At 45.9% G+C, this 26,408-nt stretch overlaps 1 protein-coding gene and 1 long non-coding RNA gene across 2 annotated transcripts; both read left to right on the top strand.

Moving 5' to 3' along the window:
- The first annotated feature begins 1,219 nt into the window (after positions 1-1,219).
- On the top strand, positions 1,220-2,822 carry LOC125940627 (uncharacterized). Its single transcript, XM_049657034.1, has one exon. The coding sequence runs from the start codon at positions 1,377-1,379 to the stop codon at positions 2,535-2,537; it is 1,161 nt and encodes a 386-aa protein (XP_049512991.1). The 5' UTR covers positions 1,220-1,376; the 3' UTR covers positions 2,538-2,822.
- An 11,487-nt stretch (positions 2,823-14,309) lies between these two features.
- Positions 14,310-18,030, top strand: LOC125940631 (uncharacterized). The gene is made up of 3 exons (XR_007463829.1): positions 14,310-14,966; positions 16,062-16,165; positions 17,768-18,030. It is a non-coding gene; the product is annotated as an uncharacterized LOC125940631 (long non-coding RNA).
- The last annotated feature ends 8,378 nt before the right edge of the window (positions 18,031-26,408 follow it).

Genomic DNA, 26,408 nt, shown 5'->3' with positions numbered 1-26,408 from the left:
CAAGTTGTTAGAAGACTATTCATTGAAATATTAAACCGCCATCATTAAAAATTGTGCAGATTCAAAGGCACATTTTGAAATCTATGAAGCCAAGCTATCGTGAAGCGGTTAATGTAATGCTCGGAGTTTGGCCACTTTGTTCCTGCATCTTTGGCGTATAGGAAGCGATACGCGCGCACGTGGTATACGCAAAGTGGCAACTCTTACGTTGGTTTGTATTTCTTCTAATGTTCTTACCTATTTTGAATGTAACGGCCGCTTCATCAGCATTGCCCCTTTGTGGGTATGTGCCGAAATATTGAAATCATAAAGAAAAAACAACAAACAATAAAGAACAAGAAAGTGAGGGTTGTCTCTTAGCGTTTTCTTGTGGACATCACTCAAGTTGAGGTCACGCAAGCTGCGCGGTCTGAGCAAATGGAAATGCGCGCGCAACGCCGACTCGCCCATTCCCGCTGCACCACAACAAAAGCACATGCGGTCACTGCTGCACAACAAAAATACACGTGGCTTCAAGCCGACAATACGCCATCGTAGCCACGCCAATCTGTCCAATGTCGACAGATTTGACTCTGACTACGCTAAATTGAGGTCAGACGACCGCCAAACGGACGGACGGAAATATCGGTGGGCAATTTCAATCCGGAGGCCGGACTAGGCGAGGGTGGCACGTTTTTATGACGCGCGCGTCACGTGATACGTCATCCGCTGCGAAAATTCCTTCTCCGTCCGGTTGTGTGAATGCACCTTTAGCTGCAAAATGCTACACTATACACAATATTCCTTGCATTGGGCGTTGTATTGTGCAACCTCCACATATACGGAAACTATAGCAAATTCCTTATATTTCACCTTATTTTTACGCCTAACACGGAATCGGCAACGTTATCTCGCTGAATCAAAACAAGGCTCCGCTATCATCCGCCTAGACTCAGTGGTTGAAACGCGATAATCGGACAGTATGGCCGCTAGGCAGTATGGCAGCTTTTTGCGCCACCTGTGAGCGGTGCAGGCTGAACACTTAGGTGGCCCAATGTCATCAGGATGAATAAACATATTGTCGCTTTCACGTGATAAAAAATGAACCAGCTCAGTGTCTCCAGCGCCCACCGGTGGCGCAAAAAACAACCGACCGTCATGCTGTCCGAGTATCGCGTTTCAATCTCTGAGCACTGTAAAGTAATGGTAAAGTGTAGCCTCAATCAACAAGCCCGATGGTGGAGCCACCTGGCAAAGAGCGAGCTGATAAAAAAATTACTTCGCAGTATGCATATCGCCACTATCACATTCGGCCTTTGCAACAGCCGCACGCGTCCGAGTTGCGCTGATTTGCAGGCTGCTTAAACGCCTCTGTTCAGTTCAGTAGTGTTTACGAGATGTCAAGCTCAGAATACACTCTGACTGGTTTCAGCGACTTCTTGGAGCACCGAAGCGTCACCTTCGTCAATCCTCTACCGAACATTCGAGTCTGCGGCGTCTGCGGCATCGTGCCTGCCCGCACGCTACTCCTGTCTTGCGGCCAGGTTTTCTGCGAGCCATGCAGGGCGCAGATTAAAGGACGGGAACTGTGCCCTTTCCACGACGAAGATTGCCTCGAGGCTGACGTCGTGGTGCTGGACTTCAAGTTGTCTCAGCTGGATAAGCACGTCGTTTTGTGCCCCAGCGGTGAGAATTGCGCCTTCACCGGCCCAGCGTCCGCGCTTAAGGAGCACCTCGTCAACTGCTCCAGCGAAAAGGTCAAGTGTCCGAAGTGTAGTCAGCCCGTCATTCGCAACGTCGCCGTCGATCACAGACGACGCTGCTCACGAGCCGCTGATCCAGGACAGGAGGCGAGTAAAGCGGAGACAGACAGTGACGTCATCCCAGAACTGCAAGACATCAGGATGGGTCTCAAAAGGCTACTGGATCGTGAGCTCAACGACGAACTTGACAAAGACTATGTGGTAAACAACGTCAACTTACTGGTGAAGCGGCTGGCCCTTCTTGAACGCGACTGCAAAAAAGTTCAACGACATCCGGTGGGCCGCAGCCAAAAGGGCAAGTCGGCCTCGACCATGAAACGGCCGCCGTTAGCCGCAACACCTTACCGTGCCGCTTCCAGCCCGAACGTTTTCGTATCTGTGTGCTCTTTCGACGTTTACGAGAAGGTGGAATCGCTGAAGAAAAACGGAAATGACAGCATAATGCATGCTCCGTCCATACTAGGTGGTTACTTCTTTCAGCTTGAGTGCGTTTTTAATAAGGACAAGAACGGACGAGTTACCGTGGCCTTTGCGTTTTCACTCGGCGAAGGCAAATTGGACGGCCGCTTGTTTTGGCCATTTTCTAGTGAAGTAGCCGTCATCCTCTCACACCCAACTGATTCCGAGAGAGACATCCGGCTACCTGTGAGCCTGCCTGATCACGAGATGGCGAAGAAGCCGGCGCCAGGCACTTGGAATGAAGGGAACACTACCGAGAAAGTTTCCTGGAAAGACGTTGCATTCAATGGATTTGTGGATGGTGGCAGCATATACGTGAATGTGGAGCTCGCTTAGGAATCCCGTTCATTCGCCCTGTTTATGGTCTCATCATTTAATTATATTTCAATTGTTTTTAAGCTACGAAAAAAAACAGGGCTTTATATCTAATGCATCATCTCGAAAGTGAAGTTCGCGGCGCCGTGCAGGATCACAGCTTTCCCAGAAATATAGAAAAAGCTAGCGTAGGGAGGAAGCTTTTTCCTATTGACTGAACAGCACAGATGCTGCATTTGCTACGCAATTCGTTTGCAATGCACGTATCGGCGTCTACAAGGGTGTATTTTCTATAGATATATAGTTTGTTTTTGCTCTGCTACAAAATAAGGTTCTCATTCATTGCGTGTCAATGTATTGTTCCAAGTTGGCGTACTGGTTCTACCTGGGTCTCTCGGGTGTGACAAGGGGTTGTCGTAACACTTGTACGCAAGAGAGCGCGTTTTAATTTGCAAGCGGTTCTGTTTAACTTTTTTTTTTCTTGAACGCGTCGTCGAATAGTTTGCGAGCTTGATATTCTAACCCTTCTGATGGAGCACTTGGGCAGCGTTGCACGTTAAAACAACCACACGCGGAGTTATACACGTTTTATTCTATGTTCGCCGCAGATTTTGTTTCCCTTATTGCTGTTCAATTTGACCAATGTACCGGCTGGTGCAAAATAAGAGGTGATCTGCTAGCGCATGCCAAACGTCTTCTTCTTTCTGGGGTTTTACGTGCCAAAACCAGTTCTCATTATGAGGCACGCCGTACTGGAGGGCTCCGGAATAATTTTGACCTCCTGGGATTCCTTAACGTGCACTACAACGCAACCACACGGGCGTTTTTCCATTTCGCCTCCATCTAAATGCGGCCGCCGCGGCCGGGATTCACTCCCGCGATCTCGTGCTGAGCAGCGTGACGAGCGCATGCCAAACAGCATTTTTGTGCCCTTTCACCCTTTAAAGTATAAACCGCATGCACGCGATCTTCCGCGCGACAGCGACAAGCGACGCGATGGAGATGGCTGTCGCGGTCGCTCGTCGCCTACAAGTCGTACCGCATGCGAGCGACGAGACGAGCGACGACTCTGAGCGACGTTTCCCTGTGTTGCCGGTATGAGGGCAGCAAATGCTCACGAAACTGGCGTGACGCTTGCTTTATTAATTTAAGTTGATGTGTTTTTGTGTGAAGAGCAGCATAAATATTTGTAAAGGTCTTGCACTACGTTATTATCCTTGCACGTATCAAAATCTAGTCGTTTGCTCGTTCCGTGCGACAATCGGTAGTACTTGACTGATGTATATCCAGTTCCGGCTTCGTGCTATTGGCTAGTCGGTCATAGCACTTCCGGGCGACGAGCGACGAATTCTAGATTTCTAGAATCGAGCGATTGAGCGAAAAGACCGAGCGATCTGTTTGCGCGACGGCCCGTTTCGTCGCTCGAAGCCGTCGCTCGTCGCTGTAGCGCACAAAATCGCTCTCATGCGGTTTGGGCTTAACGAAGCAAGCACTTTCTTTCTAGATATGGCATAGCGTATGCGTTTTTTTTTTTCACGCTCTTGCGCCTCCCCATACTATTTGCCAGCCCGTGGTTGGAATCGCGGTGATTGCAGAATATCACGGTAGGAGAACGCTCTCTTTCCGGCCATCGCAGTGTACGATGCATTGTCACATGGCAAATTACGTAATTGGCACGCGCTCGCAGATCCCGCATTATTTTGTCCCCGCCTGCGCATGGGTGAACTGAAACCGACGTTTCAAGCAAAGCAACACGTTTCATCACTATTAGATTTTGGCCGACATCGCGATCACAGTGCAGCGGGTGAAATTCATTTCTGTTTCAATGTGTGCCAGAGTGGAAGTCGTAATAACGTAGTTGTTATGCTTCCTTTTTCTTGGAGTAAAACCAAGATAACTTGAAGTTGTTTCTGGCCAAATATACCACGTGACATAAATTTCGATACGACCTTAACGTTTGCCGCTTAGGTGAACCAACGAGCATTCATTCCCTTAAGTTACAAATTGTACGTGGTGTCGAAAAAGGGATATTTAAAAGAACTATAAGCAGCTGGGTAACATGACAGCTGCCCCTTGTTTGATCTCTTAAAGCGGGAGGCGGTACCGGCCCCGCTTCTCTCTTTTATGTACTTAAACATCAACGGCACGTAATCTGGGTGCTCCTTAAATCTTGACGGCTCCCCTGCGAGAGAAATAACGAAAAATATCAAACTTTCAGCTATTGTAACCCGAATAATGCCACGAGTTCTTACGAGTTAGACAAAATCCGCTCGTGGAGCGCTATTGCCAAACGCTCCGATCGATTAGCCTTCCGTCTTATGCGCGCTACATTTCATAAGCACAGTTTTTATCTCAAAGCAGGGGGACATTATTATAAGGTACAGGGCGGCAGTCTTGCCTGTTATAAAGTGGTTGCTGCACACGCGCAATTTGATTGTCATCTCTCACATGCTCAACCAATGCACGTTTACGCAGCGGATAGCTTGCAGCCACTCAGCTTCTAGCCGCATATTTCGGTGATCAGGCATGAAGCAGAAAATGAAAAAAAAAACAAAAAAAACACCTCGTAGCTGCAAACTTATGGTTTCCGTTTGTGCATCGGGGAGCAGTCGTCACCCCTTGTTATTATTTCCGATATAATACGTGAAATAAATAACACACGCAGGCTGCATCAGCCAAAATTTATTGGACGCTCTAGCGCATGTTTTGCTCCTATGCCTCCTATTCACTCGTGCTTTCAGTTCACGCACATGTATCTGCAGCCTTAGTTGAGCACAGCTGGAGAAGATAAGGCTCTCAACAATGTTCATGTGTTGGCAGCATGCCTCCACACTTGATTTCAGTGTCCTATAGTCAGATAACTAGGGACATTCTACACCGGCGACCTCACTCCAAGCAACAATATCATTGAAGGGCTGTTCACATGACTTCAGCACTTTCATTACTTCATTGCTTGGGTAATGAGGGTTGTTTCCTTCCCAAATGTATTGTTTGAGGATGCAAAGGTAGGCTTGCTCGCTGGTACATCCCTCTAAATTGCAGCTCTGCATGGCACGCACTGATTTATCCTCTTCAGGATTCTTTTTAGAAGGAACTCACCAATGTGGAACCATACACCACATTCAGCCCCTGGTAACTCCTGAATAAAAAGAAATGATTTCTTAATCATTTAGCTCGTCAACCTTAAGTGCTTCACGGACTCGCGTGTCCTGTGGGAGCAGGTCGACAAGATACAGGGAGTCGTCGACCTCGTAGCTGGATGTCGCCGGTGTTTGAAAAAAGTAGGCTGATGCGCACAAGTTTTAAAGCGCATTTCATGTTGTAGGTACTAGGGATATGTTTTGCCAGGTTAACGACAGAGAATAAGTTCTCCAAGCGAGCTTTCAGTACCTTGCTTGTCAAAAAAAAAAATACTGATAGCCTTCCCTGCACAAGAGAACATCTTAAAGGCGAAGAACGACAACCGTTGCAATTAAAAGACCAACTTGTGACAGCTTCCATTCGATGTGCTCCCCATGCGAATCACCTCAATTATTTTGGCCGTCAAGTGCAACGTGTCTAGGACAGAGCGGTATTTAATTATGTCCGGGAAGCTGAGTGCCACTGACAGGTGTCGTGCGGACGTCAGTGTGTATCACGTAGACACTAGTTGCAAAAACCACGCTGTGGTTTCGGTTTCCTGCTCCTGCGCCTTGGTTGCATCAACTATCGAATGGAAGCTGGTGCATCTCGAAAAAAAAACTGCAGCGCTATACCTACTTTCATTTTCGTGCCAAAAAACGTGCCTCTGAAAGCTTTGCATCCACCTTCACTTCCTTTGCTCTGCCATATTCCACGACAGCGCGGACATGGTCCATCTTCGCTTCGTTCGACGGCCGTTTATACTGAGACACTGTTGCATCACTCAAAGTAAGCACGCTTGAGCTTAAAAGTTCGCCTTTGATGTTCTTTAGCACATGTTTAGCAGTGACATGCACTAAATATACAGTTTATAATAGCGTTTGTCGCCTTAGGTACGTTAAGCGGAAGTACCTCTGGGGGACGTAATACTGCGCGGCCATTCTTAGAAGACAGAGTGCCATCTGGTGCCTCGTGCAAACGTACCCAAAACAAGGCAATCCATTAGCAACCATTTTGTTGTTACTGTGCAGACGCGTCTCGTTTAGGCATCCGGATGTCCGAATCGCCGAATGATCTAAAAAAATGGACGGGCTATGCACTCATAACTAACGTTACAGATGAGTTTAGAGAAAGCGAAAGCTCATTTCCATGGAGACTGGCGATCAACGCGAGTTGGCGCGTAGCCCCCACGAGAATCCATGCTGAAGTGGGAGCCATAGGTGCCACAATGTTCGACAACGCAATTTTTTTACCGTCCGTAAACATTACGAATGGTGAACTAGCCAAATAACGTGCGTTATCATGGCGCACGTAAACCGAAGCAACCCAGTGATGTTCGGAGCATGCGCAGTGAAGACGATGCTATTTCTTTAAGTACGTAATGCATCTACGTTTAGTTGCAAACGCTATTTTAAAACTGTGTAATAACAGTTGGTTTTCTCCTAGACAAGGGTGGGGTTTAGGGCATACCGTAGTCGAGTGTCTGTCACTAGAGAAGTGAAGCTCACGCCACATGGCTCTGTTTGAAGCACCCATATCAGATGTTACCACCCTAATCTTGCTACAAATCTGCACAATTCCCAGACAAATTTCTTAAGAATACTGCCTTCAATATGGCTCCCAGTGAAGTGATATGAAAGTACTTGCGTTCACCTTCGACTGAGACCTTCAACCATGAACAGTGATGCATGGCTATCCGCTTGATCTGATTTCTCCGGCAGTGTTACACCATCTTAAACAACATCTTCGGCATGTCAAGTTCAAATCCTTACGCAATTTCCATTTCATCGAAGAATAACACGAAGTCCTTTCCACATCTTCCATATTCTCTACTTTCATTTTCAGCAACTCGAACACATCTTTCAGGAGTCCCGATAAATTTTTAATCCTCCGGCACAAAGTTCCAGCGTTCTGATGGAAGTAGATATCCTGACTTTGTGATGGCTTTATACCCAGATGTACTACAGGCAAACTTCATCTGAAGTCCCTGCTTTACTGTTTGTGGTGACCAAATGCTTTCATTGTTACTGATTCTTGGAGGGGCTTGCAGCTTACCATCTTTGAGAAACCTCATTTGCTTTCTGAATGACTGAACACTTTCTTCTAGCTTTTGGACTTTCCTCTTCAGAAAATGACTGGTTGTATTTGCGTTGCTTAGGAATTCTAGAAGCTGTGCATACTTCTTTGTGATGTATTCAATCGTTTTATTCAATGATGCACAGTTGTACGTCGTAGGATGTAGGTAACATCTGTCAACAGGAAATGGGCCAACTGCATTATCTTGTGTAGACAAAGCTGTGTGCTCTTAAGAAACGTCGATGATACTGCTCAACAGCTCAATTTCTGTAAATGCTTGTAAAGCGGCAGTGGCAGCGAAAGAAGTCTGCACCGGTTGCTCGGGGCGTGTTTCCAGAGAGGCTGCAGGTGAAGCATCAGGTGAAATTCTTTCCTTGGGTGCCTTTTTTGGGCTTATTAAAAGTTGCAACAAAAGGAACCAAAAAAAACTGTCAGCCCTTCCACTGGGGTGGAGATGGAAGACCAGCGAAGCTGTACTATAGTGGGAATTATGTATTTCTAATTATGACTATTAAGATGTGATGGTGTATTTGGTTATTTGAACTTTTAAAGAATGAGAAATATATATGCTCCGGTGCTTTTCATTTATTTAGTGACCACGGGGACCATGGCCTTATGGTCGCTACGGTACACCGTCATAGGGTGTACGGCAAAGTTGGCACGTTCCTCATAAACACACCACCAACGCCGCTCGCATTCGGTGCGAACGCGGGCAAAACGCCGCCGCCTTCGATAACAGTTCTGCGCATTGCTTGTGTGACCGCACACAACCGCTGTCAAAACGCTGGCGTGAGCAAGCGCGCCAGCAGCAGCAAGCGAAGGTTCATACGGTCTATCGCTTCAACGGAACTGAGTGGTGAAAGCACAGCGCATACAAATGTTGGAGTCGTGTTGCAGATCGCTTTCAAGATACGGTGCGTGTGACCGCCTGGCGCCGCGCAAAGTACAAGTTGATCACAGAGCAGAAGCCGCAGCCCCTCCCTCCCGCGCTGCCTTCCCACTGTCTTCCTTTTGCGTGGAAGATTGAGTCGCCAGTTCTCCATCGCTCGTTGCATTGTTCCTCCGAACGAACAGCACGCGGCCGGGCCATGGCGAGTCGTAAGGGCAACTGATAAGAGCGCTAGCGCGATGTCTAAGTGACGGAACGGCTAAACGCCGTTGTCGACACTGTTAGGGGCGAGGTGGGCGAGAGCCCAGAGAGAGTCGCCGGCAGAGGCCGGCAGGGCTGCGCGCATGCGCCGCAGTGGGAGAGCGGGCACGCACACTCAGTCTAGGGTTCCTCGATGCCCTCCTCCCCCACCGCTCCCCTTCCACTGGGAAATCGAGTTTGCTCTCCGCCGTGCGTTCCTCCCCGTGAAAGCGCGCGTTCCTCGCCCTCGCGCGCGTTCACTTGCACATACAGCATATGGCCAATGAGAGTATTTTTCTACAGCCATACACGACCATCGAAGAGTGAGCCCTAACTGCTTCGCTGTAAAAGGAACAAATAAACCGGCGAAAGCATGAGCCCCTGTATTTGCTAGCTGTCACTGAGCAATAAATGTTGTCATGACGTCTTAGGTCATATCATGTTTCTCACAGTACATCTGGGCAATCTATCATAATACACTTATTCTCCGAACCTGAGGCATGAACTGAATTTTTTTTTTTTTGCATATGCACGAACGCTCGGCCGTAACCATTTTTCTTTTAAGAAGATTGAAAAGACAGCGGTAATTAATATCGCGTGTGCGGGCTATGGTGTGCAACAACGTACTTCTGAATGAAAACATTGTTGGCATCCCATATGGCCTCAGCTTCTTCCAGCCGTCCTTCCGGTTTTGCTCGATGCTCTATTCTTCGAAGTGAGCCTGCAGGTTTATGAACGCGCAACTTGTCCATTTGCAACGAATAAAAAGGACCACAAACTCATTGTGGTTTGTGGAATATAATTAGCCTACTGGCCTGCTTTTGAGCGCGAATTATCGTACCTAATTGCCAAGCATTATGTGCAGTACATTCAAAACAGTGCTCGGTGGACTCGGTTTACGAGCACGTGCCTGTCATGCTTTATTTGTACAAATAAACACTCATGCATGGAAACTCACGAGCTCTACAGATTAAGAACGGTTGTGTCTGCGGCGCAGTTGGCCAATAATTACCTATGATTTCATCTTTTCCACCGAAGCTGTTATTGTGACAGCATAAGCGCTAGAAGAAGTAAGCTGACACGCGCTAGAGTGAACGAAAGAAGCGTAAACGCGAACGTGTGTTGCGATCGTTAAAAGTGTGAGCTGAATTATCTGCGTTGTGAGAAATTGCGTCAGTTTCGGCAATTGGAAGCTTGGTTGGACCAATTTCGGGGCTTCATAAAACCTTCGCGATACAACAACTAGCTTTCTAAGACGGAAAATTCCTACGAATAGAGCGCATAGCTTCGATATCGTGCTTAAGAAATTAGAATCCTGTAGGTCAAGTCAGGAAGCCACAAAATATCAATTTTTTGCTACACTTGACGCGTAAACGAAATAAATAGTTTATTTGTATGGAAATTTTTGAAGAATAAAATGTACTTGGAAATAAAAATGGGTTTCTAAATGTCTGTCCGAGCTAATAGCATCGCTGAAACCTGGATGTGAACCGGTAAGGGTGCACAAGGGGGCCGACGATATTTCGCCATATCGCACTGTCGACACGCGCACTAACAGAATGCAAACTTTGCTGTAAATACACTGTTGCCCGGAATTTTAGTTTGTGATTACAAGCCACTGATAAAGAAGCAGACCGTGCTGTACTCACACTGCGCACACACGTTGGCTGCCACTTGTCCCTTTTAAGCTTCATCGTTCATACGAGCCGTCGTTTTCTATCTTTAGGAAATGCAAACAAACGCCAGCCATTTCACGAATTATCAGAGCACTGCGGAAAGCAGCACCCTACCATTTTCCAAAATAATAACACGGCAGTCAAGGCGTGCGACGGCCGCTAACCACGCACGTGTACGGCTGCCGTTGGAGGTGCAACAAAAAATGGCCGAAGTGTCGAGAGGGCATCGACCCCTTCAAGGAATGTCGCCACCATGTATGGAGCGGCGGTCGAGAAGCAAATTGAGGCACCCTAGGGTTTCATAGGGCTTAGTGCCATCTCTGTGACCAGGGATTACTTCCGGTGGTACAAAAATAATGAGACGTCATTACCGGTAAAATAGTAAGCGACATAATTTTTGATGTCAAACGTGTGCAATTTATTTTGTTGGCCTGCCTTGACTTACTTTCAAATACCCCGTCATCCGGCACGACGGGTGTTTTGGGCTTTTAGCGTGGAAAGCGATGTAGCGAAATGCCAGTCGTGCCGGTATCACAATCACATCGACGCGCAGAACATTGTTCCTTTGTGGAAAGCTGTGGGTGTTGAATGCTATTCGCATTGTCGAACGACAAGTCCGTCGGCGAGCGCAGCCGCACGAAAGAAGCTAAGTGGAAAATTATCTGGTGGTAGTAACTCACAACCTTTGGCTGAGCACGTTAAGTGAAATACACCTCGAAAACACAACGCCGCCAGAATTCACAGAAACGTTGGCAAGCAAACGACGCTACAGAGGAGAGAGAGAGAGGGTGTGGTTGTTAAGAGGAAGAGGCACTATTTGCTGCAGCGCGTATAGTAGCAGCTGAACTTACGAGTGCACAATTCTGCAAACTTGCAGAAGCTGCATTGCATTGCAAATGATAGCAACATGAACACCCCCTTTTTTACCGGGCGCTAAAAAAGTTTGTATTTATTGGCAATAATCCTCATTACGTGAGGGGTATTTTTTTATTGCAATAGCAATTATGTGGAAACTCCAGGCGAATTTATGGTGTTGTCATCGCCGTCACCGTCGGCGTCGCCGTGATGTTCCGTGTAAAGTCCAACGGTGATAACACCGTCCCCGCGCAAGGCACCGCGGGGAGGGGAGGGAGGAAGGGGGAAGTCCTTCCACTCCGGCGTCTGCTGCGTATGGTGCGGCCGCGCGTGGCCGCACGGGTCTTACCTTTAAAGCGATCTGCGACGGGAACACAGTGCGCCGCGTGCCAGTAGCTTCGTGTGCGTAGTGTTTTTGCCGCTTAGTTCGCGTTGAAGCGAGAGGCAGCGCGAAGGTCAATTGGCTCGCTGCTGCTACCGCGCGTCCTCACTCCAGCGTCATGACAGCGAGTTTCCACGATCATAGAACGAAATGTGTTCGTGCTTCCTTGTGCGTGCGTGACACCATGTTTCGTAATTTAGTTGGCAAGCAAATGTTGACGACTTTATACGGCCGATAAAACTACGATCCTTACTTCGTATAGCTGTCTAATAATTTGCAGTCGCAATCGATGTTTCGCCTCTCGTGCGAAGCTGCAAATTTATTGGTCGCGATATTGACATAAAATTCATAAAGAAATTTTTTCGTTCAATGAAATCAAGTTGTGCCTCGTTTTTAAATAAAGAGCTTTTTTGATGGTTTATGGGTTTAACAGTGTTTCTTAGCTTTTCACCAAGCAACGCTTCAATCGCTGCTCCCATAAACACCCTTGCTTGTGTCCGTGATAATTGGTATCGGCCGTTTTTCGTCCAAAGCATCGGAACACATTTGAATTGACCTTGTGTGCACCGTAGCGGCATCGACGATATGATGAGCAAAGCGTCGTGTCCGTCTTTTCATGTGACACCGCCGGTGCCGATACGCGAGGAAAGTGTTCACACGACTTGGCGCACGCGGCCCCTTGGAAAAAGCTCATTCAGATAAACATGCCAGGGGTTCCCCATACAAAAATGCTTCCTTACTTTCTTTAGAACTCTTACCAACTTTCTATTAACTTTAGTAACACTCTATGTACATTTACTTTCTATTAACACATGTTACAAGAAAGTTGGTAGGATCTGTCTTTACTTCGGTTTGAAGAAAGTTTGTTTAAAGAATGTTTAAAGAAAATTGTTAGGCTCTGTTTTAATTTTCGTTTGTAGGAAGTTTGTTCAAAGAAAGTTTACAACAAGTTGGTAGGCTCTGTTTTTACTTCGGTTGAAAGAAAGTTTCTTTAAAGAAAGTCTTAAAAAGGTTGGTAGGCTGTGTTTTAACTTTTCTTTGTACGAAGTTTGTTCAAAGAAAGTTTAAAAAAAGTTAGTAGGCTCTGTTTTTATTTTCGTTTGAAGAAAGCTTGTTTAAAGCAACATTAAAGAAAGTTGATAGGCTCCGTTCTTGTTTTCACTTGAAGCAAGTTCGTTTGAATAAAGTTTAAAGGAAGTTTAAGGAAAGTTGGTAGGCTCTGTCTTTACTTTTGTGTAAAGAAAACTATAACTGTATTTGTTTCATTCATTTGCTCATTTAACACCGCAATAATGAAGCATAACATGCAATATCGGTAATACAATAATTAGTACGAATAAACTAAGTGTCATACTGACAATTGCTTCCTGCAGTTTAAGAGAAAGCGAGGAGACAGAATAATTTTTGTTATTATGTGTGCATATATAATTAGTAGAAGCTAAGGTAAAATATCTTAGCCTGTCCCAGTGAAATTGTATTCCTACTTCTACGCTTTCCTACTTCAAAAAAGAAAGGTTTGTTCTACACTGACTGGTACTCCAACCCGGGACTTCTGCGTGTGAGGCAGAGACGGTACCACTACTCCCATATTACAGTAGCACTAGCAGGAACTATACAATGCCTAGACTTTCTGACATGTCGTAAGGCCATTTATTTGTTTTCACGACGCTTACCTTTTTTCGGAATTCGGCTTCTTAAGAAACCTTTCCTTTACGATTTTATGCAGACTATACACAAAACTCTCGCAAATGCAGTACCTGCGGTCACTGTTAAAAGAGCCTTTCTTTCAAAACTGCGGGTGATTGTTGTGTTGATATTGTCACGTAGTAGTGACGCTGAAGTCAACAGTCGTAAAACTGTGTATGACGAAACTAATTCTTTATTGGGCGAACCTGTGCCCACAAAAGCAAGCTATACACTCGAAGCACAACGAAAGCGGCGAACACAGTCGGCGGTTGTCGAAATGTCATCAGCGGCGAAACGCGTCGGCTTTTATACCTGAGTCATCGATGGTTCCAGATTAATTCCTGATGCCCGCGGGTCTTCCAGAAAGTTCTAGACAATTCGCGTCGGTTATACAATCAGATAACATAAGCGTCGGTGAAAACAGGCAACGGAAAGAAGCATCGATAACGTTCTAGAAGCTTCCGATGCAGGCGCGTCCTGCGCCGAGCGATAACGTTTAACACTTGTTAGCCGGTGGAAAGCGGCCACCGATGAAAGATAACATGTATACGTGTCAATATATTGGCGGGATTCCGTAAACGCTTGCTAAGGCACACAAGTGAATAATTTACGATTGTCAGTTTACTGAGTAGTCAGTTGTGTACCTGGCATGGCCGTATCTGTTTGTTTACACGTGCGTGCAAGCAGTACGCCTGTTGCACTTCAGCCGAAGCTTCAGCTGCTGTAGCACGCCAGCCATCGCCACGTTTTGTTACCTTTATTCTTGACGCTAAGAGGAAATATGGTCTCACCAATTCAAGATGAGGGCACATATTATCGAAACATTACACTTGGCGCCATAATTAACGTGAGTGTGGGCGGTGATCACGGATATGTGCTTAGTAAGTGTCACATTAGCCCGTAGACCGTCCGTCATTTCAAGCAGACGGAGCCGCACGGGCCCCGCGTGGATTGGCTCATGCTTCAGCTACGACTTCCCTTGAGTGACAAATGCGAATCTCGAAGGCTATGCTCCTGAAGCGATGCGAATCGGGGAGGCAGGTTCCTTTTCGTTAACCGCAGTGTGGCGCTGCTGCAGTGTTTTGTTCAATAAATCCAATCCAATCCAAGTTGCTGTAGTTTATGGACCACGTTGGCTGTGCGCGAGTGCTTGTTGCAGTGAGGCGGTAGTTGAATTTTATATTAGAAGTGCCTAGGCAAAATGTGCTTCTTATCGTGTGCATTAACCATCGCACAACCTCTGGACTCGTGAAACACCGTGTGTTCGCCGTGTGTTTCGAGCGATACGCCAGTGTCAACAGTGTCTTACAGCGCCCGTCCGAGCTGCTTTTGTTCCCGCCTGCCTGCGCTCTCTCGTGAAAAGCCTGGTACTGGGGCTTCACCACAGTGTATGGAAGAATTTGTTGTAGGTTGTGCGTTGGTGGTGCTGTAGTTCATCGGCAGCTCTACAGTGTTTGCGCCCGAAAGAGAGTTGGTGCCACGGTACCTGTGGGACGAAGGAGTGTTTGCTGACTACGTCTTGAAAGGTAAGCAAGTTGGGCGCATGTGCGCGTTGTTGTAGCTTATGGTTCATGTAATGAGCTTTGTGTAACTAGAGAAGAGCGCATTCTAAGCGTAAGTTGTCCATGTTTCTATGCACATTTAGTAAGCAATTTTACGAAAGCTTCTGTTGATGTTATCGCGTACTTGCATTTTCCTGTGAAGTATGCTACCCCGTCTGATTGCTCTGACTGAATGGGAACACAATTATGGAAACTCTGAAAGGTACTGTTTGTTGGGTAGTTTCCCGGCAGAAAATTATTCCTTATATAAGCATTTCCGCGAGTACACTGCAGGTGTGTACACGTCGATGTGTCATGGGCTTCACGCGTTGGCACATTATAGCTATGTTTGACGCTTGCGTAATATTAGCTTGTAGGAAGACTTTTTTTGTATACAGTTCACTTTGAAGGCCCGCGTCGCGAGAACCTGTCTGTATTCTATAGTGAACTATAGAACCTGTCGTGTTCTATATTGCGAGGCAGATATACGCCGATATTGCACTGACGAGGTTTCTTTTTAATCGAGACCTCTCAATCAGGCGCTGGATTTTACTATACATATTCATCTAAAGAACAATATGCCAGCTCTTCCAGTCATAGGTAATGACTGTGCCTTGCAGTAATAAAGTAAGGGCTGCGATTTCGTGGCGATACTTTGCGCTGTATCCTACGTCATTCTTACCACCCACCGTGAATGGCAGGCTATTCCAGTTCATAACACGGGCGGCGCGTCGGTCAAACCTCTGACGAAGAGCGAGAAGGAATACCATCGCTATACAAACACGGCCTAGGGTTCAAAAGACTTTTCATGTGCTCAATATTTTTTTTCATAATCCAATGCTCTTTTTGCTTTATTAAATATTTGAGTTTCGGTGATTTTCCTGGTAGTCTTATGTTTGCTGCATTCCAACATTGAATCGCACTTGTTACAACATAACCGTGTAACCTCCTGAGATATAATGGAGAGATTCGTACGAGACGCACATTAATGTAGCTGCTAGTGTGAGGCTCCTTGCAATTCAGTATTAGACTGATATGACGGGTTTCCAGATTCACATTGCAATAAATTATTCATTGCAGTTGAAGGCTATGCGGATTCTGGAGGCATCCCACAGGAACCTGCAGCACTGCTGCAAGCTGGAGAGCACCACTATAAAACACCTGATCTGCGTGCTTTTACAAAGGTGCGTACAAAACTGTCATTGCCTTGTGTGTTGTAGGATATGTTTCTGTAATATGCAATCATTTTACTGTGTGTGCCATTTTCATGATTTCTAGTGGCAAATCACTTGCATTTCACTTTTGGTCATCTGGAGGGCCCTCAGTTTAATGAACTTACCTTTATACTAGCCTCCTCTGAGCTAAATATAACTCTGACTTGAGTAACTGCATGATATACTCTGTACAGACTGTATATTAATCTAGTCAGATTGCCTTTTTAAGATAATCGTTGAGAAGCATGAGGTCTCGAGATGTTTATCTTTTTGTCAATTTTTTTATGCAGTATTGTGAAGCTCACTTCTCACACTATTGCCTGTGCGCCTATATTGTTCCCTCTAATCGGTCACACTTATGTATTGTGTACCGTACTTCATCTCTTAAAATTAGCATACAAAAAGCAAGATTTTCTTTATTAGGTAGCTGCTGAATCCCTAGCCACTGTATGAGCAGGTAATTCCTCAAGCATATAACAAACCAATAACCTTTTAATGTGACAAGTTCAATATGCACCCGAAGTGCAGGTTGGCTTCAAGCAGGAAGCTGGTCTCCTTTGTATTTTACAGAAATTTGAGGTGGTAACGCAAACTGCTAAATCACAACAATCCGCACAGCACAGTAGTTGCAAGCCACCACGACAGTGCAGTTGAATGCTGACTGTTCGCCGTTACATTGGCACTTTTTTTTCTGCGGACAGTAGCAAGCCACGTCAGTGCAGCTGAACACTGAGCGTTCGCCTTTACATTGGCATTTTTTTCAGCGTGTCTCTGCCCTTCTCCAGTTGACATTGGATAAAGCTTGTTCTTTGCTGTCACTTATCTGAAATGCAAACAATCCTTTTTACCTTTTCTTTCATATTACTTGTCAGCTGCCTAATACACAAGCTTCCAGTGACATGGTAACAGTGCTGACTACTGCCCAGAACATGTGTGCATCTGTGGTTTGTGGTACCACATGCTCACTACCTCGGATTTACTGAGATGTCACAAGGAAGTTTGCTTCATGCTCAAGCTGCCCTGCACTTGGTGTAAATATTGAAATAGTCACTTTTTAATATAATAATTTGTTGTGCTTTTAGCAAATTGAGTTTTGAAACTGTGAATAATGCGCACTAGAGGGTCTATAAAAATGTTTTCTACCGCCTAAAGATATGGTTTAGGCAAAAAGTGCTTTACACATGTCATCGCATTTATTGAGTTCGGCATATCTCGCTGAAGCCATTCTAAAAACTTTGAGTATCTTTACTGCAACTGATTTACAGCTACTTTATACAAGTGTACGATTCCTACATGTAACACATGCATATCATGTGCAGCAGTTTTGCTTCAGCAATGCTTCAGTCACTTTTTGGGTGGCCTTCCAATACCCACAAGGACGTCGCCCAACAAGAAGCTTTGCACCCCAGAGGTGTGAATGCCATTCTAAGTATGTGTGGCAAGGCAGTCAGTTGAAATCTTCGTTTTGATTGTGGGTCATTCGAAGTCAAATTCTTGTGGATGACTGCATCATGCTATCTTGACCAGATACAATTCATAAGGCTAACTATTATTGCATTTTTCCTCCTTTAGGCTTGCAGCAAGAGGGATATCAAGAACACGGGAGATATCCAGACCACATTATAGTCACTGCTTGCTTGTGGCTTCTTAGGGCATGTATGAAAGGGTTGGAAAATAAACATCAGTGTTTGAAAAGATTGGTGTGTTTCGCTAACAGGTACATACTTTTATATGTTCAAGGTTGCATCAGAGCACTACCAGACAATTTTTAAAAAATGCTGGAAAAAGTCGATAAATGTCACCAGGATGTTTCTAGGGCGAGCAACAGAAAGTTGGAAAAAAGCTACAAGAATGCTTCAAGAGCAAGTAACAGAAAGTTGAAAGAACGTTACAAGGATGTTTCTAGGGTGAACAGCAAAAAGTAGGAAAAAAGTTACTAGGATGTTTCTAGGTCAAGCAACAGAAAGTTGTAAAAAAGTTACAAGGATGTTTCTAGGGCAAACAGCAAAAAGTAGGAAAACAGTTACTAGGAAGTTTCTAGGTCAAGCAGCAGGAAGTTGGAAAAAAGTTACAAGGATGTTTCTAAGGCGAACGGCAAAAAGTAGGAAAGAAGTTGCTAGGATGTCTCTAAGAAGTAAAAAGATGACCTGCTTTTGATGTTTGAAGGATGTTCATTCATCGTTTCAAGAAAGTTTGTAAATGAAATTTTTATTGAATATCGGTGGCCAATAGTCGACAGGATGTTGGTATGAAGTACTTAGGAAGTTTAAAAACGATTTGAGAACTTTCAATAGACCGTTCGTAGGTTTTAGTAACATTTGTCTAAAAAAATTTAATTGAAAGTTACTAGAATTTTTTGTAAGGGGTTCCCGTGTCGCAGCACAGGAACTTTACAGGCGCGCTTTTTAGTATACCGCAAGAGCTGCGTTGCGTTGCTATTGATAGCGTCGCTGATAAATGACATTGTAAAACATTTCCGGGATCTTACATACCCAAACCGCGATCGGATTATGATCTGCGCGGTGGTGCGGGACTCCTTATTACTTCCAATCCCTTGGGACTGTTAACGTGCACCCATTGCACGGTCACCTGGTGTTATTGCATTTCACCCCCACGGGAATGCGGTCGCCGGGGCCGGGGCTTAATTCCGCAATTTTGACCTTATAGCATCGCAGCCCCATAGGCAAAAGCCGCCACGGCGGGTAAGGTGCTCGAAAAGAGATATATTATAGCAACGTTTGAATAAAGTGGCCACGTTCTTAGCTTTAAAAAATGCCTTTCCTTGATCAGTTCATATTCATATGTGGGTTGCGCAAGAAGCACGGATTAATGCAAGGACAAGACGGGACGAGCTCATGACATCTTTTGCTTTTTTTTTCGTGTGTTTATGCGATCAGCATTGTTTGCCAACTTCGTTCATCTTGAGCCAGCCTGTCCGCCCACCCGCCCGCTTCCCTGCGCATCTATCTATCTATATATCTATCGATCTAACTAACTAACCTCTTAACCCTACCGACTGACTAACGTTGTCTTAAAGCTTGAGCCACTAGCTATGTGCTCGTTGTCTTGATGCCTTCAAGGTCGTTCCATCATTTTCATTTCAGCTTCGACATCTCACTTTCATCATGCCGAACAGTCGTTGCAGCTGAACAGTTGAGTCAGCATGGCTCCATTGCTGCCGGGCCCATCTACGCCCGTACCGTTAATTTTGCCTACCTGGCCTCTGGCCATGTTTAATTCCAAGCGAACTCGCTCCATTTCCCGAAGGTGTGCCATACTGCTGCTTTGCCTCAACATCTCCCTATCTACGGCGGTGCACCCTTTACAGGGATATAGTGCAATGTGGTTAACGCGATTAGGCATTCTTGTAACTAAATCAGTGATTTTCAGCTTATCTATCTATCTATCTGTCTATCTATCTATCTATCTATCTATCTATCTAGCCTCTTAACCCTACCGATTTACCCAAGTTGTCGACCAGCGTGGGGCACAAGGTATGTGCTCGTTGTCTTGGTGCCTTCAAAGTCGTTCCATCCTCTTCATTCCAGCTTCGTCATCTGACTCTCACATGGCGTCGTCTTCACGCCATATTCGTCATGCATTCGTCCTGTTGCCATTATGACCCCGTCTTCCTCATGCCGCAGTGGTCATGCTATCGTCATCTCTTACGCTTCATCATGGAATACACCCTCCTCGCCCTCCAATCATCGCCATACACTCGTCGTCAAGACAACGTCGGCCTACTTTCTTTGTCATCTCATAGTCCTCGCGCCGCTATCATGCCACCATAGTCATTGCATCATTGTCATGCAGTGGTCGTCACGCATTCCTCGTCATGCGTCATTGTGATGCCGTCGCGGTCATTCCATCGTCCTCTATTTAACTTCGTCATCCGACTCCCACGATGCTGTAATCGTTACGCCATCACCGTCACACAGTCGTCGTTATACTATTGTCTCTATGCCATCGTCGTCCCCGCTGTCCTCTTACTCTCGTCATAACTTCAGACACGTCATACCATTATGGTCACGCCGTCTTCGTCATCGTGTCGTCGTCACAAAGATGTCATTACGCCTTTGTCATCATACTAACATCGTCATGCCATCGTGGACGTCGTTTCGTCATCGTCATTCCAGCTTCGTCATCCGCTTGTCGGCAGCGGTATGTCGCAACACTATTGCCGTCATACAGTCTTCGGGATACAGTTGTTGTCGCGCCATCGGCATTATATATTCATCGTTGGTCTATTGTCATTATGCCGTCGACGCGTCGAGCTGTCCTCGTAATACCGTCGTTGTCATTTCAGAACGGTCATATCTTTGTCATCATGTGCTGTTATTGTCATACCTCCTTCGTCGTTCCATCAACGTGATCTCTTCTTCGTCATCTCATCGTCGTCACTGCATTATTGTCGAATGGTCTTTGTCATGCCGTCACACTGATGTCACACATTTGTGTTGGTCAAACATGAGTTGTGAAGTATTCGTCATCTGGGTGCTATTGTGGTCGCTTAATTGACGCCATTATAATTTCGTCATCTGACTCTCGCCATGGCGTTATGGTCAAGCCATTCCCTTCATACCGTCTTTGTCATTCCATTGTCTTCCATCCCTGTGACTCCGTCGTCTTTATATAATAATAATGTTGTTACTTTATTGCACAAAGTTACAAAAAACAGCCTGCCAATGCCACATAGAGCTTGCGCGGCACTGCCAGGCAGGCAGCAGAACCAACATTAAATATAATTGCTATAATTTTCACAATTAAAAAGTCCATAAAGGCGAGAGAATAAAAGAAAAGTATTTCTAATCAAAGTGAAGCACGGAAAAAAGGAGTAATTCTATGACGCGACTACTTTACAATGTTCCTGAGTGGCCTTTCTAATTTAAATTTAGTTTGAACGCACAATACATTTTGACATAACTTATAAAATTATACAAGAATATAGTAGTCTCGTATTCTCTTGCCATATCTTCCAAACGCCTGCTTATGAGGCAACGGTGGCCGCAGACAACGAGTGGGACGTGCTTCACCTTGCAGGTACTTTCCCGAAATGTCTTAGCACAACTGTTCAATTAGTAGGTGATCAAAGTTCCGCATAAATAATGTTTCGAAGACGTCACTTTTATTATTAACGTTTAAATCATATCATATCGTCGCGAATCGTCATGCCGGCGCCATCATACTCGCCTCTGTTCCGCTGACGTAATTCCTTCTTAGTCAGGCGTCATCTTCACACAATCTTCATCCCGCCGTCATGCTCAGGACCGATAATGCTCAGTGGGCCGAAAAGAATGTCATTCGCATGTAGCAGAAGCAATGCAAGTCCTAGAGTTACCATTACAAATCTACACAAACGTGTCTTTATCAATGCGGTACGTCGCTACATTCCTTGAATGCTAATCGCTTTACCGTCGACAGTCATTGCAGAGATGTGTAATCTTCTTTAATTTTTCTTTTTTTTTCCTTTATCTATGTTGTCCCCTCCTTAACTAGTCCCCTTTCGATCCGAAGCTTTCCCAACCTCTCTTGTTGATGTCGCCGGCATTTGGTTCCGGACCAGTTTTCATCGGAAGTCTCATTTGTATTTTCGTCCCTGTGGTGACGCTTCCCACAAGTCCGCTACCGATAACAAGCTACCTGTTAAATGCTCCTGCCAACATCGATTTCTACGGTGCCTGGCATCTGCAGGTTCATTGTGATCGCCATTCTCGTGACGCCCGAAGCGCATTAACGACTACGCCGTCTTCTCCGACTATCGAAGGCGCTTGCACGGCGTGCTCTCGGTGGGTCAGAGGCTCTCCAGAGAACCGAAGCGTGTTTTGCTGCAAAAGTAATGAGGTCGACTCATTAGTCTGGACGGCATTCTCCCTTCCGCCACTGGCTTGAACGTTGTGGTTGCGCACACTGTAGGCACAGTAGGAGTTTCCGCTGAGCAGCTGAGCGTACGCACAGGTTTGAGAAGAACGAGCAGCAAATCCCAAGCTAACATTAAGTGACATTTTACTTAACGTTGACTACAATAACGTCAAAGGCGCCTGGTAGTCGCCAGGATGTTGTTCCTTCTGCTTAGCTGCAGATTTCCTCCGTGCTGAGTTGCGCCAGCATGTCGCACCCGTGTATAGTTAGGACACCACCCGAGCAGTCTAAACAAAACGCTCACCGTTCCTAAAGCGGTCTACGCTTCGTCCTTCGATCAAGGCTGCTTAATTTCCCACCCACTCTCAAGTTCCAGCTATCGTGAGAGAGGGCGAAAGAATCGAACGCGGCGCGTTCCAGTGTGGTGTGCCTACAGTGGAGCTACCATCTCCTTGTTTACCTTATAGGCTATTGTGATTAGTGTTTTGAATGTCAATCGTCTGAACTGGTCAGCTGTCTAGATAAGCAAAAGACGTTGTAAAAAAAGCGAAAGATTGTGTTGTAAAAAAAAAGTAATTGACGGGATTGATAGAGCCGGAGAGGTAGAGGCACAGGTAACAGTAGAATACAGATACATAGTTTTATGATTAGAGGAAAGACCAAGAAATGATAGGCAAAATGCTAGACTGTGACAGATGTACACATAACCTCATTAGCTCGAGCAGGCTAGATTTCATGTTGCGGCGCGGTTTCAAAGGAGATACCAATACAAATCATCATCATGATTATTTTTTATCATAAATTTTCACCACGTGGGTTACAAATGCACTCAACATGCCATTTTTGACAAACAAATAGGCCATTGTTTTTATTTGACTTTTGTTATCAAAGACTGTGGGTTACTTCCTGAGTCAACGCTCTCGCATCTTATTGACGCATGATTACCAGCAGCCCATTGGTATCGATTGCGTTCCTAGCTGTCAGTTGATTCAAATTGTAGGCGGTAATATTTGCGAGTGCTCAACCATCGAAGCTCAGAACGGACTCTCCGATTCATGGTTAAGCAGCATACCGCGACGTGTAAAGTGGCTAGTATTGTTTGCCTGTGCATATGCGTAATTCCATGTCTCACTTTTCCCCGGGGCTTGCAGGTTGCGCTTTGATGCAGTTCGGCCGTAGCCGTCATGTTTAAATTATTTTTGCCGCGGCCTGTATGTCATAGCAGCTGTCTTATTTCTACGATAAATTATTCATAATCAACACCACGTTGCCTTCACTCACTGCGAATCAATGAAGTGTGAAATCAATACAATGACATAAAAATATAAAAAATAGAATACCATTGTCTTCGGAATGAACTTGTAACCTGCAATTGTATACAGATTCGAAAGATATTTCCACATACAGCTTAGTGTGGCATGCGAATATTTATTTATTTATTTATTTATTTATTTATTTATTTACTTATTTATTTATTATGTTTGTTTAGACATATGCTGTCTTGGGTGAAGGGGCCAGAGGCAGATGCAACTGCCTGACGAAGGCCCATTAACCGTACCTTGGAGCTAGAACATGATCCGAACAATCACGTACATCTAAAAGGTGAAATATTTACTTCCTGCATTGTTCAGCCTGTTTAACCTATAGTTCTGCTCAGAGGTTCGTCTTAGCACTGCAATCAAGCCTACTGAAAAAATGAGACAGATTCCACACACATCTGGGAATCAATCTGAATCGAAATCTTCGTGAACTACAGCGTACTTCACTTCTGCTGGGAAGAGAGAGAGCAAAAAGATTTATTTAGACCTTCGAGATCGTTGAAACATCTTGGCTCGGTGACTGTTAAAAATATTCTGGGATTTAGCGTTCCCAAACCACGGTATGTTTATGAAGCACGCCGTGGTGGCGGCGGACACCGCATTAATTTTGACAACCGCGCGTTCCTTAACGCGTACTCAAATCTATGTAAACTGCACGAGTGCTCTCGCATTTTGCCACCATCTAAATGCAGCCGCCGCGGCTGGGAAACGAACCCGAGACCTCAAGCTCAGCAGCGCAGCGCCAAAGCAACTAGGCTACCGCGGTGGGTGCCGGCGGCTGCTTTTTACTGCATAGTTACTTTTCTGACGTCATCGCGAAGCAACGTGACTTCCGGCTGACGCTGCGAAAGAAGTTCTGGAAAGTACGGAAGCATGTGAGCACACAACCACAGGAGCAGAAGAAGCGATTACAGAAAAACGGTGATGAAAGCGGCCACAGCCAATAGCGTAGATAACACTGTCTCTGATGTGGCGATACGTCGTTATAATGAAGCCGAAATCCTCAAGTCACCACGCAAGCTATAAGAGGAAACTTATCTCATTGGCAGGGCGAACGAACGAAGCAACAAAGCAAGAAAATTAATTCAGGAAGGTGGAAAAGAATCACAGAACGACGTTTTTAGTATGACCCTTAATTCAAGGAAAATATTGTAATAATATGTAACCAATATATGTATGGCAGCTTCAGCAAACTTATAAAATTTGAAACAATTTTTGGCGGTTTACCGTGCTGCCCAATGGTAGAGCAGCCTAGGGAACTGCGGGCTGCTTATAATAACATATTGCCGTCGGCAATCGCCAGTATCGCATTTGCCCTGCGCCTTTGCCTTGCACATGTCCGTGCTGTGATTTCATTTATAAGCTACTCCATAGCATCCGCTAATTTGAGGACTTCCACAAGATGTCAGGTTCAGAATACACTCTGACTGGTTTCAGCTACTTCTTGGAGCGCCGACGCGTCACCTTCGTCAATCCTCTACCGAACATTCGAGTCTGCGGCGTCTGCGGAATCGTGCCTGCCCGCACGCTACTCCTGCCTTGCGGCCAGGTTTTATGCGAGCCATGCAGGGCGCAGATTAAAGGACGGGAACTGTGCCCTTTCCACGACGAAGATTGCCTCGAGGCTGACGTCGTGGTGCTGGACTTCAAGTTGTCTGAGCTGGATAAGCACGTCGTTTTGTGCCCCAGCGGTGAGAATTGCGCCTTCACCGGCCCAGCTGTCCGCGCTTAAGGAGCACCTCGTCAACTGCTGCAGCGACAAAGTCAGGTGCCCGAAGTGCGGTCAGCCCGTCGTTCGCAACGTCGCCGTTGATCACAGACGACGCTGCTCGGGAGCCGCTGATCCAGGACATGAGGCGAGTACAGCGGAGACAGACAGTGACGTCATCCGAGAGCTTCGAGACGTCAGGAAGGGTCTCGAAAGACTGCTAGAGCAGGCGCTCAGCGACGAATTTGACAAGGTGCATCTGATGAACTACGTCAACTCGCTAGCGGAGCGGCTGGCAGATTTTGAGCGTGGCTGCACGAAAGTCCACCAAGATCCGGTGAGCAACAGCCCGGAGGACAAGTTGGCCTCAACTATGAAACGGTTGCCGTTCAACGTGACGCCTTTCCGTGCTGCTTCGAAGCCAAACGTTTTCATCGCTATGTCCACGTTCTCTGAAGTCTACAAGGAACTAAAATCGCTCGCCAAAGAGCAAAAGGCGAGCATCACTAACGAGTTGGACGTCATAGGTGGTTACTCCTTTCAGCTAGAGTGCGTTATCGATAAGGACACGAACGGGGAAGTTAGCGTGTGCTTTACATTCACGCTCGGAGACGGGGCATGGGATGACCGCTTGTACTGGCCGTTCGCCAGAGACCTAACAATCATCCTCACGCACCCAACTGATTCCGAGAGAGACATCCGCCTACCAGTGAGCCTTTCTGACTACGAGATGGCGAAGAAGCCTCCTCCGGACTCTTGGAATGAAGGGAGCACTACGAGGAAAGTGTCCTGGAAAGACGTTGAGCATAATGGATTTGTGGATGATGGGACCATATACGCCAATGTGGAGCTCGTGTAACAAACATATTCATTTGCTATGTGTGTATATATGTATTCGGGTTTTTAATTAGTTGGAAATGTTTAGTAGACGGCGAGTGAAGGCAACACTTTCTGCGTCCCTTTTCCAGTTCTGTTGCTTTACACGCTCAAATCTTTCCTTGAGAATTTCACAGACGCGAGTGTGTAGTGTGACTAAGGCATTGAGCACTGACTGAACAGCACAGCTAGCGTGTCTGCCGAACAATCCGTTTGCAGTGCGCATGTCGGCGTCTAGCTCGATGTCTTCTCCCTCCCTGTGGCAGTTTCTTTGTTCTTTGATACGCAATAAATTTCTCGTTTAGTGACTTGTCATCTCGTTGTTTCTTGCCAGCCCAGCTCGTCTTCATGCGCCTCGTAGATATTGTCACGTAGTAGTGATGGTGAACAAAACAGTTGCTGACGAAGCGGACTATTTATTAGGCGAACTTGTGCCCACAAAAGCAAGTCG

The sequence above is a fragment of the Dermacentor silvarum genome, chromosome 10 (genome assembly GCF_013339745.2).
Source record: "Dermacentor silvarum isolate Dsil-2018 chromosome 10, BIME_Dsil_1.4, whole genome shotgun sequence".
Taxonomy (NCBI): domain Eukaryota; kingdom Metazoa; phylum Arthropoda; class Arachnida; order Ixodida; family Ixodidae; genus Dermacentor; species Dermacentor silvarum.
This window is presented reverse-complemented; position numbering and strand designations above follow the sequence as displayed.

What these genes read in the sequence shown, in the direction of transcription:
- LOC125940627 (XM_049657034.1), top strand. Translation starts at nt 1,377, where the DNA reads ATGTCAAGCTCAGAATACACTCTGACTGGTTTCAGCGACTTCTTGGAG.